The sequence below is a fragment of the Balearica regulorum genome, chromosome 23, assembly GCF_011004875.1.
Source record: "Balearica regulorum gibbericeps isolate bBalReg1 chromosome 23, bBalReg1.pri, whole genome shotgun sequence".
NCBI lineage: Eukaryota > Metazoa > Chordata > Aves > Gruiformes > Gruidae > Balearica > Balearica regulorum.
Genome location: NC_046206.1, coordinates 4,281,071 through 4,296,424, shown reverse-complemented (window position 1 = coordinate 4,296,424; position 15,354 = coordinate 4,281,071). Strand labels below are relative to the sequence as shown.

The 15,354-nt window shown below is 40.9% G+C and overlaps 1 protein-coding gene across 1 annotated transcript in view; it reads right to left on the bottom strand.

The window, feature by feature from the left end:
• GRAMD1B (GRAM domain containing 1B) overlaps nucleotides 1-14,790 on the bottom strand; it is a 134,307-nt gene extending 119,517 nt beyond the window's left edge. The window contains exon 1 of the mRNA XM_075774755.1: nucleotides 14,583-14,790. Within this exon, the coding sequence (XP_075630870.1) occupies nucleotides 14,583-14,608 (26 nt within the window). The 5' untranslated portion in view covers nucleotides 14,609-14,790. The remainder of the gene's footprint in view (nucleotides 1-14,582) is intronic.
• Nucleotides 14,791-15,354: the final 564 nt, after the last annotated feature.

Genomic DNA, 15,354 nt, shown 5'->3' with positions numbered 1-15,354 from the left:
TGGCTGCAGCCACACCAGCAAGCAGCACAGGTGAAAAGGGCTCTAAAGAACAGTCAGTATTGAAGACCTAGCAACATTCCAGATGCATTTTTTTTTTTTTTAAATCTGGTCTCACAGATTGAGTGCACTTCAATGGTCAGAAGTACATCTTACAATTTAGCTTCATCTAACAACGACCCATTCTATGTAAATAGCATGCTCTGTGATGCACACTGGAGTCAGAGCAGAACTTTGATTCGGAAGTATATTTCTAATTCACACTAAAATGCTCACGGAAAAGCACCCATTTAGTGGAGCGCAGGGATCCAGCAATAAGTAAATTGGGATATCTGCTCACATGCAGCTTTAATTTGGAAGCAGGCCACCCACATGGACAACACATGGTCAAAATATATGACGTAGCAATGACTGAAAATACCAGTGGGATATGACAGGAGCATTTCATTTTGTTGTCTTAAGTTTGGTTTGCATTGAGGACCTCAGACACAACTGTCCAGCCAATGTCAAAGTTAATGCTCTGTTTTATTCGCAAGGCAGGATGAGGTTTTTTAACATGCGCCACAGCCTCAGTTACACATAAGAAAAACGTGCACATACCTGTAGTCCTAAACTTACAGGGAATTTACATTGCAGAACTCCCTAGTGAAATGTTTCAGGTTCTTCAGCTTGTCTGAACTTTACTCGCCAATTCCTTTCCAATTTTTCCCAGAATTTACAAAACTCAAGACATTTAGTGGCTTTAAACAGCCAAAAATTTAAGACAACAGCTAAAGAAGTATTGCTTACTCTTCCACAATCCTCAGCATAGAATATTCTTCTCCCAAGTATTTATACCTACCCAGTTCTGAAAATTTAAGATATTATCAGATGCTTATCTTGTCTATGTAAAGGTAAACCTTCAAATGTAAAGTTCATATATACAACAACATTCAGGGGCTAAGCATGGGGAGGGGCGGGGGCCCTCAGGCAAGATGCTATCTTCAAGATAACATCTGCCAATATTCTCCCTGGAAACAAATACATACACAAAATTCTTTTTCCTCTCAGTCTCAAAAGTACAGAATTTATATCCCTTAACTGCATCTCTGACAGCTGATACCCATCCAAGTGCCTGATGGTAAATTCCCTATTTTCTTCCAAAAATCATAATTCTGTTATCCATATTCCTTGCTAGCACAAGTCAAATACTCCCATAATGGAAGAACCTGACTTCATAGCCTATTTGTAGCATCTTGATGGCAGAATTATGTGTCATTATCGCCATGAAGATGGCGGTTTAGACCTACAAGCAGTAGGACATAGTCCACAGGTTTGCGGTAACTTAAAATTCAAACAGCAGCAACAGACATCCTTCAGGGGTGCACTTCTAACAGATTTACTACCACTGAACAGGATTACCTTGACAGACTACTTGAGTGTTTATTTGTTCTACTCTTAAGTAATCTTCTCCAGACTGCCTACATTATGCTCTCTCCTCAAATGACTTCATTGTTTCCATTTCTGTCTGATATTGATGCATTAACTTTCATCTGTTGTTGCTCAGCATATAGAAGCTAAGCTCTCCACCTTTCGGTAGGGGCCTTTTGCTTTTTTTAACAGAATCACTCCTTAATCCAAAATATTCAAGTAGGTGTAGGAGTTCCTGACCTCATTTCCTCCTCAGATAAGAGTTCCAGTAAAGCAGAATAATCAGCTGAATTAAACCCCTAAGAAAAAAATATTATCTCAGGAATTCTGCTTATGATCCAAGGGTGCTAAAGAAAGGAACAACATACAGTAACGATTAGCAAGTTATTCAGAGCTTTACTAGAAAACACACAGATGGCACACAGACAGTCAAATGCTACACATATATTTTATGACATTTTGGAAGCAGCACATTTGGATTCCAATACACCAAGCTGTTACTCAGAGCAGCTTACTTGCCATCAACAAAACTCTACCCCATTTATTTTCATATTTAAACATATGCAGCACATATCTTTGAGCATGTTCATAGTAAAACTATTAACATGGATTTGCTATGTTGCTGTGATTAGTTTTCTTCTCCCTCCTGAGTCAGAAGGGAGCCAGAAGCCAAAGGAAAAAAAAGCAATATGTAAACCCATGAAAAGGATACCTAAAGGATCAGACCCCTTCTGAAACTTTTTACTCATCATGGAAGTGGTCATTGAAGTGATCTTTAGATGCCTCTGCCAACTTGTCCAAGGTCTTACAGAAGCAAGTCCAAGACTCTTGCACTTTATCTACTCTTCCACAGAGGTTAAAAATGAGGTGTTCTTTGCCGTTCTCAGACTTCCCAACCCATGTAGCAGATGCAAATGCCAAATTCCCATATTTAAAACAGATTCAAATCCTCTCTGGCAGTTTTGCAGTCAGCTAAACTACTTCAGTAGAATCCTGCTCCACTGCACCAATACACCACAAGATTCATGAGTACTGGTACTCAAGATACTAAAATATGCTTATTAAGTGAAAGCCATTTCACAAGTTTTATAAATATTGTTGTTTTTTAAAACGCAGGAAGCATAGCTGGTAGCCTTAGAGCTGCCACAGCAGCAAGGGATAGGACACAGATGTATCAATTTCTGTATTTTCTCAAGTGTTGTGTTGCAAAAAAACCAGAAGCATCTACTCTAAACCCATAGTGCAGAATCATTCAGCCAGTCACCAATGGCCCATCTTCAGAAGAGCATAACCCAGGAGATGCTGACTCCCAGACTGCAGCTATAAAACCTAGACTACACTGAGCTAGCCTCAGCCCTCTTTCAGGGTTTTGCCAGATATCAGAGTGCCTCAATTACTCCTATACGCCTAATAGTCCCTTTAGTCGTAAATTACATACTCTATAATAAAGTTTCATCACATTGCAAAGAGGGCAAGAGAAAATGCTCTCTTACAGACAGACCTTACAGGTTTTGGCCTCAAGCAATCTCATCTCAATTTCTGTTCACCCTTCAGGATGAGGAGATGTCTCCAGAGAGTGAAGGGCACTAGTAAGCAGATCATTTCAGCAATAATTACACTTGACATTTAAATTATAGCCCAGAATAATTCTGTTTAGGCCTTCGCTGAGTAACGAGGGGAAAAAAGCATCAATAAACATCAAAAGAACAACAGGCTGATATCAGAGCAGTGTTAAACTCCTTAGATTCCCACACTTCATAAGACTCGTGAATAAGGGGAAGAGAAGCTACAAAACAAGCCTAAAACCCCTTCTGGCAGACCTCAATCTCCTCTTAAAAAGAAAGAATTAAAGCAACCACTGAGGGAACTCTAGTAACAAGTGTGTAAAAACTAAGCTGCATTTAGAAATCAACAGAGCAACAGTCACTCTGCCCCATTTGGGTTAAGGCTGGTTTTCAAGGGCCTGCAATTTGAGCCACAGGACTTAATGACAGCAGCTTTAGCAGAAGGGTCTTCACAACATGTTTTTTCAACGTCTAAAACGTTTCTTTTGTTGCCCATGAATGCTGAGATTCACAGCCACTCTAAACCCTTCTACTCCCATAGTGTTTAAACGGAGAGCATTCAACAGCGTTTAGACATATCTCAAGCTGTCTCCCTTTTCACATCCAAATTTTAAAAAGTTTTGTTTGGTATTAACTAACATTTCAAGAAGTCAAAGGAGACAGCCAACTTGGGAACAGCACTAGACCTGTTTAAAAAAAGAATTTTACCTTCAATAGCAATGCCTGCCAAAAGCAAAACAAAACACTTACTCCTTTTCTGGAAGACTCTTCCTCTTACATGCATTTTGATCTTCGCATCCGATGAATTACTGTCAGTAATGCCACCTTGCCTACTCTGTTCAGTCTCAGTTTCTGCAATTACCAGTCAAAGGAGACAATGAATGAAGAGGTGTGGCCACATAAAAAGCACAGCCCCGCAGCAACAAGGACAGCCCTGCAGGACCGTATGAAAAAAAAAACAACCCAGTCACTCCAGGCAAAAGTTCTTAGCTGGCACAAAGTGGAGCAACTCTGTTGAATTCAACATCACCTAGCATCAGCTAGTATTGAGCAGTGGGGAGCTTGGCTTTATGTCCCCCAGCTGCAATCCACATCATCTGTGCTCTGGCACCAAGCACACTCCACTGGAAAAAGACAACAGTCTGGCATATAAACCACTATTGAGATTGAAAAGCTCATTTTTATTTCCTGCTCCAGTTAAACTTCCTGTTCCCCAGAAAATTCCTCATGTTCATCTCCCCATCACACATATAGGGATAATATCTAGACAAGAACAATACTCTTGTTTGTACAGCATTAGCACCAAAGAGCTCCTGTAGATGCTAGGGGCCCATGTCTTCAAATTTTAGAAATGCTCAGAAAAGATAGGTTCTTCCACAAAGATATCTTAAGAGAGAAAAGGCTTACCTACACAAATAATAAACATACAGATGGCCTGATCTCCTGCTTCCACCCATAGGACTGGAAGGGCTTGGAGAGGGAGCACAAGCATCCCTGAGCTAAGGGCTTGTTAGCTCAGGGGCAGCACTTGGTACAGATTGAGCTAGACTATTTCCAAATCTGAGATGCCCACGTAGCACTGCACAGACAGCTCACAAGCAGCCAAAAAACCATGAGCACCAACTGAACTCCTAGGAGGGCAGAGGCTGAAACATTGCCAGTCCAGAAAAGCAGATTGCCTCGCAGGAGTTCAGAGTTAAGCGCTTTCAGACACTGCCCCATTTTGCTCTCTTCCAGCTTTACTAAGTGACAGATCAGACACTGTTGCCTTTGTACCCCAAGGGCTCATTAAAATAAAACAAGGAGCTTCTCAGAGTACCAAGGCAGCCCAGAGCCTCTGTACACACTAGTTACTTTTTTCCTTTCTCTCCCTTGTGACACAGGTGGGAAGTCAGTCTTTGGATAGTTAGACTGTTCTACTACTAACTAGATTCCCCTTCTCTATCTAGCCTAGATTCCCAAAGCTTTCTCTGGCAAAGGCAAGAAAGAGCAGATGTTCAGTTCAGATGAGATTCAAGACAAGTGTTACACATTGATTTCCCTATCCTGTAAAAAGATAAAGATTAAAATGAAAACCAAGGAAAGAGATCTCACAGATTTGTTAACTGATTCTGCAGTTTAAAAAAAAAATCACAGGAAACCGGCCAACTTTGCCACCAAGTGGAAAGTGTGGCAAAACCAATTAATGTGGCTACAAACATTCCCTTGGCCTGAGGAACTTGTGTTTCCAGTCTACTGATTTTATCTTGCCAACCACTCATATAAGGCTTCAAAATCTAAGTGTGAAATATTGGTTAATTATTGGGAAGAAGCCAGGAAAAGCTAAATATTAGAAAGGAAAAGAAAACTAGTAGAAGAAAGAAAAATCAGGAAGAGTAGAGGAGAAATTGATAAATTAGGCTAGAAAAAAGTTTGTATGTGTACACCTTGGGTGGATGACAGCTGCAGTGACTCATATAAAACATCACACAGCCAACGGAGTTGTTTAAAGAGGTCTCCAGAGTGTGAAGTAAGGAATAACAGGATAAAAATGAACCAAGACAATATGTGGATGTTTCTTTCAGTCATAACACAGCTGAACTGGAGGGTGAAAAGGTAGGCAAGGGGTGTGGGTTGAAGTACAAATAAGAATTAAGACCATTTTCTAAAACCTCTATCCAGATAAAGGGTGTGATTTCCAGCCTGGTGATCAGAAACAGATTATTCTGTAACCATTTCCCAGCACAAAGGGTGGAACTGATTACAGAAAGAAGCCATCTTTCCCATGCCTTTCATTGGGGCTGGAGTAGTCAAAACCATGGAAAACATCACAGCAAACAATCACATAGGCATAACGAACAAGCTGCAGATTTTCTCCATCCAGCTGACCACTTTTCCAGGGTCTCCAAGTCCTAAGCATGATCACTGACCTTGGCATTGTCAGGAAATCAAGACTTAAAACCTTCTCTACAGCAAGACTGCTGGTAAATCTGCCTGGGTTGGCTTGGGGTTTTGAGCATGCTGTCACCAAGCTGTTAATCTTTATCTCTACTAATCCAATTAACCTCTTGCTCTTTAGTCAAGAGGTTAGGCCCTTCCCGAATTTATGCTTTGAAGACTCAAGGTGGGGTTATAAGAAGTCCAAGTTCTGTTTCCACTTTACTGAAATTTCAGAATTTACGAGAAGGCAGTTGAGAATTACTAAACTGACTTATTTGTGAGCATGTCACAGCAAGTTTATGAAAACCACCCATAGGCATTTTTAATATTTTAAATACTTCTTAAGAACCCTACAAGGGAAGTGACCCAAGAGAGTCCACAAAAAGTGGACATACTGCAAAGAGAACATAGCTCTGGACACCTTAGTGTGAAGACACAAGGAGTTACAAGTCATTTGCAAGCAACGGCCACAAAGCTCTATCAACAAAAGGAGAATCCCCAAGTTGTTTTTGTGACTTGACCTTCAAACATTACATAAATTACTTGCTCTCTCCACCAGTTTCTTCACCTGTAGAAAAGGGAAAGCATAAAGGGCATTGAGGCCATAAGATCCAAGAAGTGCTAGGACAAAGTATCATCACTGGAAGGCAATAGCTAATTCAGGCCAAGCCTAATAGAGCTCATTTCTCTCCCTGGAATTTAAAGTTGCAAGACTAAAACTACTAACACAAAATGGGTTTGCACCTAGCTGGCAAAGACTAAGCTGATTCAAAGTGTGAGAAAAGGTGTGCTTGACTTCAAAAGAACAGACAGCTGAAGGGACAGGAACCAAAACTGAGCAAAGCAAGGGAATAAGCATACAGACAGGAGCCAGGTGATAAGAATAGCTTTGGCTAGTTTCTCATTCTGTTTGCCATACATATATTAACTATGTCTCAGCACAGGAGGAGGAAATCTGCACAATGCTTGCTTTTCCTTGGATGAATATGTCAGTATTTCTTATTCCCTTAGAGCTGCATTCAACAAAAAAAGGTTTGAGAGCAACCTAGGACTCAAGCCTGATTGTTTTTCTGCTTGCAGTATTCACTGGGCACAGAGCTCCTGTTTTTAGGATCACAGATACCCTGTGCATCTCATCACACCAGCTTCACAGTACCAGGTCTTAGCTTGCCTAAGCTCTACCAAAAACCACGCTAGTATCCTTTCAAGTCTCCTAGTCACTGCTCCAAGGCCACAATCCCTGAAGCACATCTTCATCACATGTAGCCCAGACGTTGCAGGTTGTATCACAAAATGCTACCTGGATGCAACTTTCCCAGACTCATACCATACAAAATGTCATGCAAACTTAGGGTGCAAGACACTGGTACTCAAAAAAACGTATCCAAGTATATCCTTATTAGTATCACGCAAGTAAAATATTGGATTGTGCTCTTCAATATGACCATATCAGACTCGATCAAGCTGTTTTCATAGCCAGACAAAATTTATACAGTGGTGCATCCACAGATGCTATAGGAGCAGTACTCACTTTGTGAACCTTGAAATGCAAACCCTCTTTTAGGACTTGAAAGCATTGGACCAACAAATCTGCATCTGTAGATGCAATACCTGTATTCTGATCAGCAACCCAAAGGCTTAAACAATAATTCAGATTGAGAAGGTGAGTTAAAAACAGAGGATCACTATTGTCTAACTCTCCACAGGAACTTTAACTTCAGGATAAAAATCATGTCTTGTTCCATGCATGACTAGTCCCCTATTGTAAAGCCAGTTCTCTTATTTTCTTGAGAACAGTGGCATGTTCTAAAGAAATCTACTATACCACAAACATAACAGTAGTTAGCAGATGTTTCAAAACAGGAACTGTTTTCAGGACACAATCCATCTCCCTACATTTTAAAAAGCTTATGACAAATCCATGCATATTTGCACATGACACTTTGAGGTACCTTTGAAGGCTATCTTCCTAGCCCTTTGTCATGCTAGATGCTGTTATGTGAGCTGTTTCACATGTAGTCACTTATTTGAACTTGCACTCTCCCAATAGTTAGTTGTACTGTGGTAGTTTCTAGAAACAGCAATCCAAGGTTACAGTTGGGTGCCTTGCCTGCAAGTATAGAAATAACTGCTCCAAGAAACTTAGGATTGAATAAGTATACCTCGCCCATCTCCCTTTTTAGTACTTACAAATACTCTGCCAGCAAATACTGCAAGCTGAAAGGATCATGAATCATTTGGGTAAAAAAAGAATATTAACCCAACAGTGCTCTCCTGGGACTCAGGCCTCAGCTAACTAGTAAGTCATTAGCTGGACTCTGCAGTTGCAGCCCAATCACAACAGCACTCCTTGATTAATCTTTTATTTCAACATAGATTATCTGTTAATGTGTGAGGTTATTTGTCCTCCTTCCCTGTCACAGAGTTAATTAAAAATGTGAGAAATAGTAACACACAGTTCCAGGAGTTTTTCCTGTGGTATCATCAAACAACTAATATATACATTGGGACCTGTAAGCATGCTGATTCTGTTCTTCCTGAGCCCCCACTGCAAATTTCACATGAGCTGCTCAAAATAAATACCTTATTAAGAAAGAATTGGCATAAAGAAAACATGGCTCTACTGCAGTCATCAGGCCTGCCAGCTAGGCATGGTTACTGTATATGACCTAGTTAGAAATGGTAATGTGTGAGAGTGAGCTGCAGAAATCTCACACTCAATCAGCACCACAGCCTACACCAGCACACTGAGCCTTTAGTTTTGTTTCCCTACCCAGCTGTGCTCTGTTCTACCAAAAGCAAAAATCCCTCCAAATGGCACAAACAGGTTTCAGTTCTGAGCCATCTGGTTAGTTTGGCATTAGACAAGCAAGGCACAGGGGAACATGCATCTTCCTTCCTTGTATGTGCTCTGTTCCACATTTTACACAATTAACTTGAAAACCAAGCCTGTCAGATCAGGTAAGTTGTTCTTTTGGATGCATTCCCTCCTTGCTCAAGGGGGCAGGAGGGCAGCAAGGTTCTACAGCTTGCGGGTCTCTGCCCTTTCTACTGCGTCATGTGTCACAGCGATGACTGTCACACCACAGGGAGAGACAACAGCTTGTTCTTTTAAATTAGCTTCTCTTAGAAGACAGAAAGCGGTCATAATTACCTCCAAACAGCATTTCCAATCCCTCTTTCTTCTACTGTAGTATGCATAGGACACAAGTAGCACTATATGAGCCATTTGCCTCGCAAGGAAGCAGTGGTGGAAAACATACAGGACAATTGTTCGGAGTGTTGTAGAAAAGCCTAACACACCACAGCACAAAACGTGGCAGGTACAAGGCAAGAACATAGCATGGTCATTCTCATCTATTACTCATTCCTCATCTGTGGATAGGGCAAGATGTTCTACAGCCAAATCTGGAACCCCTCCATCCCTACCCCCAATTTTTTTCTTGTTATCAGCAGATACAGACATATGGCCAGAAGCACGGCATTTTCCATCCCTTAAAGTCACCCCATTTTAAATTATTTTTGAAACCCAAGTATCATCATCCTTACAAAAGCTCAATTCCTTGGTGTCCATCTTGCCAAACATCCAAGAGAGGACAGGAGGGTGGAAAAAACATGCAGAAAGATGTCAGCATGTGTGAGAAGTGCTGGAAATAGTATAAAGCTGGTAACAGAAATAAAACTGTGGATCACCAGGAACTACATAGGCTGCAGAACAGTACAGCTGAAAAGCATGACACCTATTCTTGGCTTTCAGACAGGAGACATTACATAGGACACCACCCGCATCTTGACAATCTTGTGGTGGTAGAATGCCACATTTTGATTATACAGCATACATCTTCAGCAGCTCAAAAGACCCCACAACCCCATAGAAGTAGGGAAATATTTGCAAATCCACAGCACTGCCTGCAAGGCTGACAAGCAATAGACAAACAGTAACAGAATAATTCTCTGAAGCAGAACATCAGCAGTAGGCACTGCCACAGGCAACAGGGCTACTGTTTTGTTTCACATCAAACTTTCAGGCTAAATCTCATAACCGGGCGCAGGAATGGCATAGCAAGCAGTCTCAAAGTATTCCAAGCTAAGTAAATGGGTCCAGGACACATGAGGTCCTGGAAGCAGTCATCGGTATTGCTACCACAAGCAAGAGAAGAGACTGTCTCTGACAAAGCAAGTCTAAGCAGTCTGGAAGAGAGCAGAAAAAAGGAAAAACTGTAGTGCTAGTCTAGGAGCAATGGTAACTCTAGTCTATCAATTAAGATGTTCATCCAGTTACAACTATAGAGTATTTCTATTTGTTCTATATTTATCATTACAACATCTTCTCAGATGATGCTGGCATCCTCTTTGCCAGCATAGCTTATGCTCATTTAACAGTATTTAGACACTCATACCACTGAAATCAACACCAGCATACCCATAACATGGCTGACCTTAAATGACCTACTTAGTGTCACTCTAGAAGTCTACACTGGAGCAGGGACAAAACTCAAGCCTCCAAGTGCCCTAATGTTAGCTCTAACCAACCTGTCATTATATCTTTAAATAGAAGTTTAAAATATAGATCTTACTGTTCATCTGCCATCCAAGAACAGCAGGCTTGATCCTGCCTTTCATGAATAGCTGCGCTGTAGACAAACCCAAGGCCTTCAAGATCAAGGATGTAGTTAGTTTCAACTTGTTAATTTGTACATACGAAATTCACCATATGTACCCAATAAGTTGCTGACCACACATCTGAGCCACTTCAGCTTGCATATTGTATGACTTCATCTCCTATAAGGAAATAACTCATTTCAGAGCCTACAAGACTGAAACAATGCCTTTAACTTTGCTCTGCACCTGCCTCCCCAATAAAGACTTATCAGAACATGGAAGCACAGGAGAGTTAATGATTTGTATTTCATTACCATAAAAACTTATTGCAGTACACAACTCTTTTTCCAAAACCTGAGCACTCTGTATTTCCAGAGCAGATTACTAACACAATCCTTAGCGTTAAGTAGCTTGGGACAGATATGAAGTGCATAGGGCAAGTGAGCATCAATATGGAGCATCAGGAAAATATATACATAGGTTACAAGTTCACATGACTGCAGCGTGCATGACAAGCATGACAATGGGTGAAAGTGGGGTGGCATCTTGCTCTGCAACACACAGGAATAGAAGCATTTATTAAGCACGATGCGCTAAGAATATGCCAACCACAGGCATGCCAAACACATGTTGCCAAAGACACAGGGTTATAATCAGCTATTTTATTTTTTTGGATCAAAAAATAAAATATGCCATGAAAGCTCATGAAAATATGATTGTATTCCTTAGGTCAGGTAAGATTATGTTTTGTCCCTCCTCTTCTCCTACAGTGCCTTTTACTATTGCTGTTTCACATTACTGCTCATCCCCAAATCAATTTAAGATTCTTCCTTAACCAAGAGCCCAGAACTCCAGCACCTCATCCTTTATGATGCAAGTCAAACGTGGTTCAAGAGAAGAGCCTGGTTTTAGAGTCTGTTTGCCAAGAAACCAACAACAACAGAACTTGAACAGTCATAGTGATGTTGAATAAGACATTTAACCTGTAATTAAAGAGCATCAGATACTTTCGAAATAGTAAACAGTAGTATTGAACAAGTTGTTCTCAAACTCATTGCTTAAATTCACCTCTGATACAGGCACATTATAGTCTAGCTACAAGCACAGTATTTCTCAGACAACAGTCAACTATAAATTCTTGGTCTTTTATAAATGGAACCTTCACAGAAAGTTTAGCCAAACATATCAGAAGATTATTCCCTGTCAGGTGTTCCACTTTTCTTGCTTCATTTTCTTCCTGGGGAATAGTCTCAAGATTCAGAAATTCTTCAAGATGCAAGGTAATCAGAATCATGCATTTTCTGCCTTTTGGCAGCAGGCACAGCCTTTCCATAAATATCCCTTTACTCTAGAAATCGCTTGTTAGTTATACATGGTACATACTCCAGCTTGTACTGATCATCAAGGTCAAAATACACTCCTGCTTCTCAACCGAATAAGTAGAATCCTTTTTCCTTTGTGAAATTTAAAAGAAAAAAAGACACTTTAAGCCAATAGTAAGGCACAGCATTTGAAGGGGTGTGCAGGTGTGCGACTTAAAGCCCATACATTCCCAAAACATTTAACATTTTCAACCTCTCCAAGGTTCTTCTCCCCATCACTGCCACAGACACATGTTTATGCTACTGCCCAGACCTCCCATTTCCTCTTAGCCCAAATATTTACACCACCATCTCTCCCAGGATTTCACTAGCACTCAGTTTCATAGCTAGGACACAGGCTGGGTCCAATGACACATGCACCTGGCTGTTGTTGCTCCAGGGAAAGAATGCTGATCCCTAACAAGGGGATTCTCCCTCTCCTATAGCAAGAGCGATCTCATAAATGGAGAAACTCCATCAGACATTTCTTCAGCCCGCATGGATTATTCCAAGGTAGCCAGGAAATGTTAACTACAGCAATATTCTGTAGTTAAGTAGTGCACATTCATAGCTGCTGGTCAGTAAATGAAAGCCAGGAACACCTTTTCTAATAGACACTCCAGCCACATGGCATTACCCCAAGTGTTAAAATTTTTGCACACATGCTCCAAGGAACCTCAACAGCATGCCTCCTTAGCACACACAAGACCCTCAAGAGCATCATTAGGTGGTGCTCTAATTGTGCTCCCTCCTAACATTCTTTTGTCTAGGAGTCCTTGATTTCTGACTTCCTAACAAGGAATTCATAAATTGCCAGATAAATCTTAAATTATAAACATCTACATTCACAAAAGCAAACTGACACTATAAAGTCTTAAGAGACCATGTTCCTTCCAGGATAGGCCAAAGATTGAAGTATTCACTCCCCTGCTTCCATGCTTTAGGAGGAAAAAGGCAACAGGAGCTTCAAGCCTTAAACATTTGGTATTCCAAGACCTGAGCTGCAGTCTTGAGATTAGTAATCACCAAATATAGTTTGCCAAAGGAAAAAAAAACCAAGAACCATTCAGAGGTCATCTAATCCAGATAAAGCAAGATCCAAATCACAGACATTCTTTAATACACAAAAGATCATGTAATTCTGTAACAAATCTCTTATTTAACATTTACCCAAATGTTTCAGACTTCTGATACAGGAAAGGTCAAAAGCAGACAATTGTAACAACACCTGATCTCTCCATATTGACCTTAAACTTCTTTTTCCCTATTTGCTTCAGCATGTTTTCATGAAATATGCACACAGGCAGAATGGATTATACATCACATGGTGCAACATTTTGTTATTAGATAAATGAAAGACAAGCAGATCAGCTCTGGTCACAAATCATAGTATTCTTCCATTCCAGTTCACATGCATGCAATTGCTATAAGCAACAGGACACTAAGTAGCTGTGGAAAAGACTAAACAAAAAACAGAAGGAATGCTTCCTAGACATTAAGTCAAACTTTCACCTGCTCTTTTCTTTCAGAGTTTGGTATTTCTATCAGAATTCCAGTGGCTTATGAAGTTTGTGAATTTCTGCATTCACTCTATGCATACAGGGCTAATATTTTATTAGTGTTTTCTTCATCAAATATTCAGAGAATCACAACCAGCTAACAACCAAGATTAACAGTGTCATCTTTTAAGGCCTAATGCCTGCTTCTGAAAAGGATCACTATTAATAGGATTAGGTGGGTATACATTTTGAGCTGAATGTATTCACAGAATAATCAATGTACAGTCAAAATCCTTGTCTACCTCAGCCCACGCTCCAGCCAAGGGTTTTTGGCAACTCTGCTGCACTAACTAATGCCTCCTGTCAAACATATGTGTTTATGTATGAATTAAACAAGGCTCCCGAGTATCTTATGTAAGGTCATTCTAAAAGCACATAGGCAGCAAGCTATGAAAAGTGTGGTAAGATCAATACTCATTCATTGCAATAGCTTTTCTGACAACTCAAGGCAGCTAGACTAACCTGCTGCATTCAGTAGCCTAACTCACATTTAGCATGCTATTTCCTGGGCAATCACTTGAATGTGCAAGTTAGGAATACATATTGACAGAGCTAAAAGCTCTTTTGAAAACAAAAAAGAACTGAGAAATTAGAGGAAAACCACACAGAATTAAGAGATATGAGAACAGAGTAAAAAGGGTGGTTTTTTTTTATAAATTGAAGCAATATTTGCACAAGTGTTTTGCAATATCCAGGTGGTCTGCAAAATACTAAGTATATAGTCATTTGAGCATTCCATCCTTCCTGTCTGAAAAAACACACACCTTTTATTCTTACACTGTGTGTAGTATTTTAATACTGTGACTCTCAAAGGACCTGTCTCAAAACACATTTAAAACTTGTTAATTCAACAAGAATAACCAAATTTCTTATCCCTCCAAAAATACAAACGGATCTTCCCCATCACAGCCTTTTCAACAGTCCATGTTAATAGCTTTACCATTGACTTGCAATAACTTCAGTGCTTCAAAGAGGGAACATAGCCGCTAAAACAACGCAAGTCCCCTCAGACGCCTCCAGAGAAGACAGTACGACAGCATCCCCAGAGACCTGTACTTTTTATTCCATGCCAAGACACCAGCACCATCACATATCTGCCTGGCTTCCCACAGACCGTGACAACCCAGTGCCTCCCAGCTAGGATGGGAAGGAGAGTAAGGCTGTCTTACCTGGCTCTGCTTGGAGGGACGCTCATTCATCAGCCAGCATCTCCCAGCAGCACACCCGGGTCAGACAGCACCGTGCGAAGCAGGGGAAGATCCCATTCCGGAGAGGCAGGATGCAGGGTTTGGAGGCGGGGACCCTTCAAATGCCAGCCGGACACCAGCTATGGAGACGCAGGGTCAATTTGACAGCAGGCAAACGGAACAGAGAGCTGCTCCACTCCTCCTCTCGTACTGTAGCACATCTCTCACTGCCAAGTGCACGCACTGCCTGCACAGGAGCTGTGCGCCTTGTTAACCCTCTTCTGGCTGCCGAGTAAGAAGCAGGCGCTCTCTTAAGGGATTTTCCTTTCCCTGTGTTTTCCAATCCATCCTCAGAGCCACTCCTGGAGAAAAGCCCTCTTCTACATCAGGTGAGATTTTGCAATGTAATCTAAAAGAGAGATTTAAAAAGAATGACAAGGCTACCAAATGAACAAAAACCCCCAAAAAAAGCTGCAGATGTGGAAGGTACAAACAAAGGGTCTGCTACAGCAAGAGGGTGCCTAGACTAACTGAATCCCATATTGTTACCGAAACCACACAGGACTGAAAGTAGAAAGAAAGTGCTTGAATCTTACAGTGGAAGAGTCTGAATATTTATACTTCCTCCATTTACAGAGGGATTTAGAGAGGGTCAGAGGTTTTGTGCATCTGTCCCCACCATCTGCAGCAAGAATACAGCTGTTTGGGAGTTTAAGTATTTATTTGTTCCCAGACATCAGAGAGGTTAGGACAC